This window comes from Amphibalanus amphitrite, unplaced genomic scaffold (genome assembly GCF_019059575.1).
Source record: "Amphibalanus amphitrite isolate SeventyFive unplaced genomic scaffold, NRLGWU_Aamphi_draft 000253F_arrow, whole genome shotgun sequence".
NCBI classification, from domain to species: domain Eukaryota; kingdom Metazoa; phylum Arthropoda; class Thecostraca; order Balanomorpha; family Balanidae; genus Amphibalanus; species Amphibalanus amphitrite.
In genome coordinates, this window is record NW_024881748.1 from 713362 (window position 1) to 723271 (window position 9910).

General features: G+C 47.4%; 1 protein-coding gene across 2 annotated transcripts; it reads left to right on the forward strand.

Annotated features, from left to right (window-relative positions):
- Positions 1-380: 380 nt before the first annotated feature.
- On the forward strand, positions 381-9567 carry LOC122386476 (transmembrane emp24 domain-containing protein eca-like). 2 transcript variants are annotated; one of them, XM_043375709.1, is made up of 5 exons: positions 381-662; positions 2091-2206; positions 2410-2514; positions 3504-3650; positions 8878-9567. In XM_043375709.1, exons 1-5 carry the CDS (start codon positions 515-517, stop codon positions 9025-9027), a joined length of 666 nt encoding a protein of 221 aa, XP_043231644.1. In that variant the 5' UTR covers positions 381-514; the 3' UTR covers positions 9028-9567. The 2 variants fall into 2 exon arrangements, with proteins under 2 accessions (XP_043231644.1, XP_043231643.1); XM_043375708.1 differs by lacking the exon at positions 2410-2514 and having other exon boundaries at positions 434-662.
- The last annotated feature ends 343 nt before the right edge of the window (positions 9568-9910 follow it).

Here is a 9910-nt window from a genome sequence, read left to right on the forward strand (position 1 = left end):
TTATGAACCCTTACTAATGTATAAGAGGCTAAGAAACTGGTAAAAAGTTGGTATTTCCCTCATCTTTCAAAGTTGGTTCGGTTTCGGTATTTCCCCACGATTTTGGTTGGTATTTTGGTATTTGGTTTGGTATTGGCACTTCATCCATGGTATTGGACATTGGTATTCCATGGGTATGTACCTATTCCGATTTTCTGTAACTGACATCACTACTGCAGACCAATAAATTTTACCCCGCGTTCGATGTCTCTCGGACGGCGAAGATTCTACGCCGTCCGGCCAATCACGTTCTATAACCGCAGCCGAGCCCCCGCTGACCTTGGACGGGATTGGCCGGACGACGTAGAATCTTCGTCGTCCGATAGACATCGAACGCGGGGTTAATGTTCTTGAAGCTGTTTGGAGACACGTCGATTGTAGACGTTTATGGCGCACCAGCCGACTAATGCGCTAACTTTCCATCTCTGTGTTTCTTGTGATTGATTTCCAAAGCATATGTTATATTCGCTCTGAAATGTGCAATAAAATGAATTGTAACTCTTTAATGAGTGCTTTTATTTTGTTATTTGTAATTCATTGTGTCAATGGCTTGTACTTTCACATCGCTGAGACAGAACGAAAGTGCTTTATTGAGGAAATACCCGACGAAACTATGATCACAGGTAAGGATAACTGGTAAGCCTGCAATTCAAATTGCAATGGTGTTGGTATTTATTTAAATTTACAAGGTTGAGGTGGGCTTGAAATGATTTTTTAGATCTTAAATCCAGAGCCATGGTCATGCTTGGTTCGGAACTCCTACCTAATTTTGTTTTGCGCTTGGGAGTGAATCATATGATGAGATTAATTCTATTCAGGGTATTAAATCTAAAAATCATTGTATTGCACTGAGTTTTGTACTTTGTAGCATTCAATGCAAATATTTCATTTCATGGTAAATTATGATCAGAGCTATAAAACCTAGTATAATATGAAAATCTGTCTTGACCCTAGCTTTCGTTTCAAGGTGTTGAGTCTTTCCACTTATTAGTGCCTTAGATTAAGGTTTCAAATTAACTTCAGTTTGGTAAATTACGTTAATGTCATTTTTGCTCAATGTGCTACGTCACTGTATCTAGCAACTCAAATTACTCAAATTAATATCAAAATCAAAGTCTATGATTCAATAATATCCGTTCTATTTTTTTCTCCTCTCGCCAGCCACTTTCCACTCTCAATTTCTTGTGACACACATTCTCTGCACCTACACTTTTGACAAACATACTATTTTTCTGTAGAGCTTAAATAAATGTGCACCTCCTGTTAGCAATCACAATCATCTTTGGATATTCTACACAAGGCTCAAAATGTTTTATATGCAATGTCATTGTAACCCAACCTGCATGGCCTGGCCTAACATAACCTACCTGACCTTAATCAGTTACAACCTTATCTAAGCTAATAAAGCCATTGCTTATGTTAATAATTAGATAATGTCTAAGTTGCATAAGCTTTTTATTGATTTGTAATCAACATTAGGCTAGGTTAGGCTATATTTGATAAAGGTAGGCTAGGATGGCCTGGTTTGGTTTGGTTAAAAAAAGGTTAGACTAAATCATGTTAGGTCTAGAGCAATAACTGATATTCAAAGAGCTCGATAAGAAGGTCCAAGAAGCCTCTGGCCTCCCAAAGCCCTGCCAACAGTAAGGTAAGGTAAGGTCTGGTCAGGTTTGGTTAGGACTAGTCAGTTTGGAAAAAAAATGTTTGGTGGAATGTTTGTGAAAACTGAAAACAACCTACTTAAAAGACTTAAGTTACCACTGATTCATTAACATGTTCAAGCAATGCGAGTAATCTCATATGAATGATAAGAGGCATGCGATCCCCAACAAAACCTACAGCAACCTTGCATGCATACAACAGAGAGTTTTAGGCAATGCCTGCCCACCATTACCCAAAAGTGCAATAAAGGCATTAAATATTTTTGCATAATTAGGGTGATTTTTCAGTGACCATAGTGATTCAAATAAGTGGTAGACTTTGGTAAAAGTTCCAACTGGGGCTGATAGCCTGCTGCCCTGGTGAACTGACTCCCGTCATTCTCCGCACAGGAAAGTACAAGACGCAGCTGTTCGACCCGCGCACCGGCGGCTTCATGCAGACCAACCAGGGTATCGGCATGCACGTGGACGTGCGGGACCCGGAGGACAAGCCGATCCTTTCAGCGGTCAGTGGGCGTCGTGCGCGTACTCGCCGTCGGGCCGGCCGGCGCGCCCCGCGACGCTGGTGATGGCTCTGTCGCAACTCGCAATCGCCGCCGCGTGCGGTGTCGCCAATCAGTGTAGTGTTCGGTCGGTGGGGATGAGTATTGGCCGTGTGCCGTCCAGTGTGATTGGTGGTGTGATCACTCTGATTGGTGCTCCGTTTCAGGTATACTCGGCCGAAGGCACGTTTACGTTCACGTCGCACACACCCGGAGAGCACGTCATCTGCCTGTACTCCAACAGCACAAAGTGGTTCGCCGGATCACTGCTGGTGAGTGAGAGACGCTAACTGAGACGGCCGGGGACCGACTGGTGAGTTATAGGAGACACTAGCTGAGACGGCCGGATCGCTCCTGGTGAGTGGGAGACACTAACCGAGACGGCCGGATCGCTCCTGGTGAGTGGGAGACACTAACCGAGACGGCCGGATCGCTCCTGATGGGTGGGCGACACTAATCGAGACGGCCGGATCGCTCCTGGTGAGTGGGAGACACTAACCGAGACGGCCGGATCGCTCCTGGTGAGTGGGAGACACTAACCGAGACGGCCGGATCGCTCCTGGTGAGTGGGCGACACTAACCGAGACGGCCGGATCGCTCCTGATGGGTCGGCGACACTAATCGAGACGGCCGGATCGCTCCTGGTGAGTGGGAGACACTAACCGAGACGGCCGGATCGCTCCTGGTGAGTGGGAGACACTAACCGAGACGGCCGGATCGCTCCTGGTGAGTGGGCGACACTAACCGAGACGGCCGGATCGCTCCTGATGGGTGGGAGACGTAAGCAGTGACGGCTGCATCACCCCTGGTGGATGGGAGACGCTAACTGAGACGGCCGGCACCCCCCCCCCCCCCCCCCCCCTAGTGAGTTGGGAGCGGGAGACGCAAGCAGAGACGGTTGGTGAGTGGGAGATACTAACTGAAGGTGGCCGGATCACTGCTGGTCACTGGTGAGTGGGAGACACTAACCGAGACGATGGGCTTCGATGCCTGCCGGCGTCAAAAGAAGTATAACGCCGTTATGAACGTCGTGTGTGTTCGCTGATAGGCTCTGCGAGAGGGACTCAGCTTTTGGGAGTGCTGATTGTTCTGCCGGCTTACTCCAGCCAGGGGTGATTGGATTCTACGAAGCTGTTAGTGTCGGGTTAATTGATGCATTGTTGAAAGTTTTGCAGTCAAAATCAAACGTCTCCAGACCGCAGTGTCTGTGTTGTTTGGGTGTCGCCCGGGCTCTGACGGGGTGTGTCCGCTCGGCCGGCAGCGGGTGCACCTAGACATCTCGGTCGGTGACCAGGCTGTCGACTACGCCGTGGTGGCCAAGCGGGAGAAGCTGACGGAGCTGCAGCTGCGCGTCCGTCAGCTGCTCGACCAGGTGGAGCAGATCAGCAAGGAGCAAAACTACCAGCGCGTGAGTACCCAGCCCGGCCGCCGCCGCGGCCGGCAGGTGGCGCCACGGTCGCCGGGGAGCTGTAGGCGGCGTCTGGTGCGAACCGTCGCGCATTCCCAGATGCGTACATTGATATCCAGTATGAAAGGAGCGTAGTCTTGTGAACAACGGCCAACAACGGTCTGGTTTGGTTTGGTTATCTTAGGCTAGGCTATTCTTTCAGGGCCATGCTCCGTTCCTACTGGATTTCAATATACGCTTCCGAAACGACGCGATTCATGGCTCTCATTTGGTAGGAGATGATTCGTTTTGATTTTTGAAGTCGAAAAATGTTTTGAAGGCTGCATTTCCCAGGCACAGCCTGGGAAATGCTTCTGATGATTGTCAAGGTAAGTAGTATATCGATGGAGTGTATTAAAGGTAGTGTGCCACCTTTGAAAGATTTCCCATTTTATTTTTCCTAGAATAAGAAGCTTCTGTTTTTACCTAATATCGCAAAAAAAAATCAAAAATGGGCCTGGAATAGTGCCTTTTTCGCCTAAAAGTTTTTCGGTTTTTAGATATGTATAACAACTGTAGTGGGCTCACCTGCAAACAGGCGTCGGGCAACAATCGCGAATGCGGCGCACTTGTGACAATAAGCAAAGGTCATTATAGTGTTACGACCATACGACGTACGGGAATGAGTTATCAGCTGTCTAATCGTAGACAACACAATGTCGAGCCTTAAACTGTAAGCCCGTATTGGTATTGTTTCTTTTATTTGGCTGTCGAACATTATTTATGGTTTGAAATATGATTTTATGTAAAATAATTGATATGAAAAAGCCGTCTTATAAGTTATGACCCCATTTCACCACACGCAAGTGGCAGAAATGACAATGATCAGCTGACGCATTTTTCTTGGCCGAAGTCAGAGCGCGCGGCCCGACGCACCACGCGTATTTGGAAATTCCGACCTCGACGAGCATCAGAAGCCACCTAACAGGCGTGTTCGAAACCGCAGGAGATGATGATGAACGGGTTTATCGAAACTTGATTGGATGAGCATATCGGTAATAGCGATTTCAGTGTGTGCATTTATTGTTCATAGTGGTGTGAAATGTGGTTGGGGTACGACCGACAACCCGTCGGGGCGAATTTCGCACTGGGGTACTCAAAATTTGAAGAATTTAAGACGTTTCCATGAGTTTTGAAGGTATGGATAAGTTCTAAAAATCCGGTTCTCCTTATCTGGGCCATTAACTCCATACGGTCCAGGAAAGCTGGCACACTACCTTTAACCCTCGCCGGCCGAGGGGGTGCCGCCCCCCCCCCCCTCCCTATAGTTTTTTTTTTCGCGATAGCTCCGAACACGCCTGCGATAGAGAGCTGAAACTTGGCATACCTGACCTTTGATTTAAGCCGGATCTTTTGACACCAGCCGTTTTTCGGGTCAGGTCAGGTCACTGACCTATGACGTCATAAGTGAACCTCTGCACTAGTGGTGTCAATCGGAACTTGAATCTTCGGAATTCCGATTTTGTCCAATGTCCAATTCGGAATTCGGTTGGACAATGGCAGCAGGCTTTGGACAACTTTGGACAATCGCTTGCTACACCTCAACATTTTTAAAAAGTAGTCGTGTTTAACATTGATTGGCTATTAGAAAGCTCAGCTTTCGATATGATTAACACTTTTGAGCTTGTAACGGTACATGAAAAGCAAATTAACAGTGTTGAGTGTAATCTATTGCGTATGTGTCGGACATCTTTGGACAAATGGCTGGCTTGGACATTTTTGGACGGACAATCGACGTAAGCAATGGACATTGGACGGACTTTGGACATACGTTTTCTAAAATTGACACCACTACTCTGCACGGTCTTCAGATGTCGCAACTTCGCAACGCCCTCGCTGCCAGAGGAGCTTTCACAGGGAAATGAAAGTTGCAGAACCTAACATCCATTAGGAGTCACACAACTTGTATGTCTCGGATTTTTCTTAAAGGTCATATGAGGTCAGGTCATTTTCGTGACCTCACCATTATAAGTCAATGGAGAAAAATGAAAACTGCTGTTCTGGAACCGGGAACGATCTTCAACTATCTCAAGCACACAGAATCGTGATTTCATGCACTCCTTGCAAGGTTCGATGCGTCACTTTTGCAATGTTGACCTTGCGTGACGTCATTTATGACGTCATTAGGGTCATATTAGTTTTTTGTCAAGAACTCCCGATCAAATTGAGCTAGCGAGTCGGGAAAGCTACCAATGCACTCAGGAAGATTTGCCGAATCGAATGATATGCGACATGATCTCCTTCGACTAGCTTCGTGACCTGGGGGGCGCTGACCTGACCTTGACCCGAGGTCAACACCCTAAAGCCTAAGGTGACCTCACCCAAACAAAAAGTAGGTATATCATTCGACGCGCCTGAGCGAGGCGAACACGATGCTACCAAAATCGTTGCTCTGCGACCGTTTTTTTTTTTTTGCGAAGTTATTCACCAAAAACGGAACCGTACCTTGGGACCCTTGACCTGACCTCAGAGGTTACCGGTTGACCTAGGACCTTAAAATTGGGTATCAATCTCTGCGTCTCGTAACGGCGCACACGCTCGTTTTTCCCGCGACGCGCTAGCTCCACCAGGGGCGAAACGGCGAGGGGGTTGTACCCGCCCCCCTCCCCCTCGGCCGGCGCGTATGTAGAAAACCAATAGGTCCGGAGAGGGTTAAACGATCAGGCAATAACGATGTTCCCAGGTCAATGCTGTTTCTCGCATAGGCGTAAATATTAAATACATTTATGGATATTTATTCTTTTACAGTTACAGTTGTGTTAGATGAGTGTTGGCAAACCTGCCTCTGGTCTTATAGGCACTGGTACTCGCATACGAATATAGATATACTGTACCTGCAGCTTTAGAATTACTCGCATTTCACCTGAAATATAAACTTGCGTGGATCCATCGCATGATATGCAGCCATTACTTGCTGTTTTGTATGCGATCTCGGTCCTTCTCATCTCCCGGTTGCCCTGTGGGTACAAGAGATGTCAATCGGATACCAACATTTTGGTATACCGATACCAAACCGATACCAACTTGGTATTTGGTATTTCAATCCTCCTATATTTGGTATTTTGTTGGTATTATGAACCCTCACTAATATATAAGAGGCTGATAAATTGGTATAAATTTGGTATTTGCCTCATGTTCCTAGGTTGGTTCGGTTTCGGTATTTCCTCACGGTTTTGGTTGGTATTTGGCTTGGTATCGGTATTCCGATTTTCTATAATTGACATCACTAGCCGTGTGTCACGTGACCAGTGGCCTTACGGCAATCGCCTTATTTGAACCGTTTCTCCGGTACTGTGTATGTATAGTCGACTACACAGAATGATGTTCCACTTTTTACAGGCAATTATTTGCCTGGAGTGGTAGGCTGTGCCGAATCACACGGGCTGAGTTCACAAATTATAGCATTGTCCCAATGCTCACAATCGACACGATTAATTGCGTGATAAACGGCACAACTTAGCGCTCCGAGTCCGGTCAACTGATAGCTTCTGAGGATTGGAACATCATTCTGTAGTCGACTATACACTTACACAGGGTGTTCGGGATAAACTGTTGAAAATTCAGATTTATTGAACAACAGTCCTCGACATGGTGCGGGCTTTTCACTGTGTTTCGTCAGCTGATAAGAAATACAAAGGTAAAAAACATCACACACATACAAAAACCACGCATGCCGAGTAAAAGCTAACACAATCATCCAGGTGCACCACTTTCCAATAGCAGACAGGCTTTCACGTCATCACAATTTTTGCGGCACCAAGATCGTTGATTCTCGGGTCGTCAAAAGTCTTGGTGTCACCATTGACCGGCATTTGAATTACCAGGCCCACATTGACTCCATCACACGCCAATGCACCGGCATACTCGTTGCGCTCAGTCATGCAAGACACGTCATCCCTCGCAGTGTGCTAAAGGTTATTGTTGAGTCTCTCGCTGTGTCTGTTGTGCGGTACTGTTTGTCAGTGTATGGCTCTTGCGGTGCGACACAGGTACACAGGATTCAGAAGATCCTGAATTTCTGCGCCAGGGTCGTTACTGGTAGGCGGAAACTTGACCACATCTCTCACGCTTTTGATCAATTGGGCTGGTTGAACGCCCAACAATTGGCTTCACTCCACGCTGTCTGCGCTGTCGGGAAGGTTGTTACCTCCGAATCAATAAATGTTAAATATATCAGGAAGTAATCGGTGGATTTGTACCATTCAAACTGTCGACAATAGCCCAGTTCACGTTGTTTTCAACACATCTAAAAAATGGTCCCGACCACTACTCCAACGCCTCCAGTGATCCACTGGACCTGTGGAAGATGGTCTTCACATGGCATCTAAAGAAACATGACGATACCGTCTTCACCGCTGCAAGTTTGACTCTGATAATGCAACAGGCATCGTTGGTGGTTTCCTCAGCCACGCCATGTAAGCGGTGGTTCATAAGATTTCAATCTTTAGCGTTAGGGGGCGAAATGTTCGGTCCGGTGAGGCTGAAGAAGTTCTCCAAAGGTGACTTTTGGCTCTTTCCGGAGGAAAAGCCAGGCGGCAAGTCCTGTTGGCATACGAACCGATGTCTATATGGTCACTCTCTCTACTCATGGCCTTACTGTCGCGCTGAACAGCTTCACATAGACACACAAGGACAGATGAAGGCTTTCCGCTTCACTTGAAGATGTGGTAGGTCGTGATGCTGCCGTCGCTGAACGGTCCATCGTCGCATCGTCTCTTACAAGCCAATGCCTCCATTTTCTTAGCGCAACACTTAAATTTCAGTCTAGCGGTTCTATTAGCGATCAAAGAGCATTTATCAGCAGGCAAATAGGAAAACCAGCGCGATTGATCATGATGCACGTCACTGTAACCGAAGGTTTGTTGTCAATAGAAACACTATTCTTTAGAATTGTGTTTTTCTATTGAAAAACAAATCTGAGTTCCCTGACAATTTGGCAAATATACAAGGATTGTGATAGTTCCAATTAACCAAACTCAACAAAGTTTTCACCATTCACAAACAACAAGCAACAAGCTCAATCTTGCACTTTAGAGATCAACGATAGTTTAACTGTTTTAAAATGAAAGAGAAATGAAAAACTGTCCAATTTATCCCGAACACCCTGTATGTGTGTGTTACGTCACGAGTGACCACTGATCACTGACCAGTGACCACTGACCGCTGACCGCTGACCGCTGACCGACAGTACCGGGAGGAGCGGTTCCGCAGCACCAGCGAGTCCACCAACGGCCGCGTGCTCTGGTGGTCGCTGGCCCAGACGTGCGTCCTGCTCGCCATGGGCTACTGGCAGATGCGACATCTCAAGTCGTTCTTTGAGGCCAAGAAACTGGTGTAGGGACTGCTGCGGCAGCGGACCGCGAGTGGGTGTCCGATAGAACAAAGGGGCGGCGATGTGCCGCGGCGGTGACACTGAAGGGGACGGACCGGAGGATAGTGGTGCGGCTGTGGCCGGGTCTGGGCGCCGGTACCTCTGTCAGGGGTGTCCGCGCGGCGTACCGGTCGCGTTCCACCCGCGGTGGCACGACGGGACTGCGGCGCCCGGCGCGCGGTCAGTGGCGGTGACCGGCGGACGGCCGTGCGCCGGCGGTGGACGGTGTTAGCTTGTGACATGGTTTCCGAGCCGGGCTGCGGGGTAGGTCGAAAATGCGTCTCTGGGGCGATATGTGCGCCCGTTCGTGATGATGGCTTGCTTTCATTGATTTCCTGGAATCTGTAGTAGCACTAGAAGGCTCGGTGGTCAGCTCGGCTGGGTGCGTCTGACGCGTCCCGCTAATGTTCTTTGTTACACCCTCAACCATACGACAGACGCCGCAAAAACCGGAGTGTATGACCTTTGGTGATGAGCACTTTACAAAATATATGGTGATAAATTTAACAGCCTTGTGTGACGAGTTCGATGTCATTTATGACGTTATTTCTCATATTCTACAGAGCTATCTGTTACACATTTGTGTATGGGGCTTAGCATCGAGCCATTGCCAGATTACGGTAACCTACAGAAAAACACCATTTACTATTAAGTCCCGTATCTGGGACTGGAAATTTGATTTGATTGATGACATTTGATGGTTTGATGACCTGGCTAAATGGTAAGTTGTTATAATTGGTTCATTGTTTCCCAATAGTGAATTGGCGCTCTTCATTCCACGAAATGGTTTTGAGAGTTTCGATTATGTACATAGCCCTATGCCATGATCCAGTTTGAATTAGTTAAAACT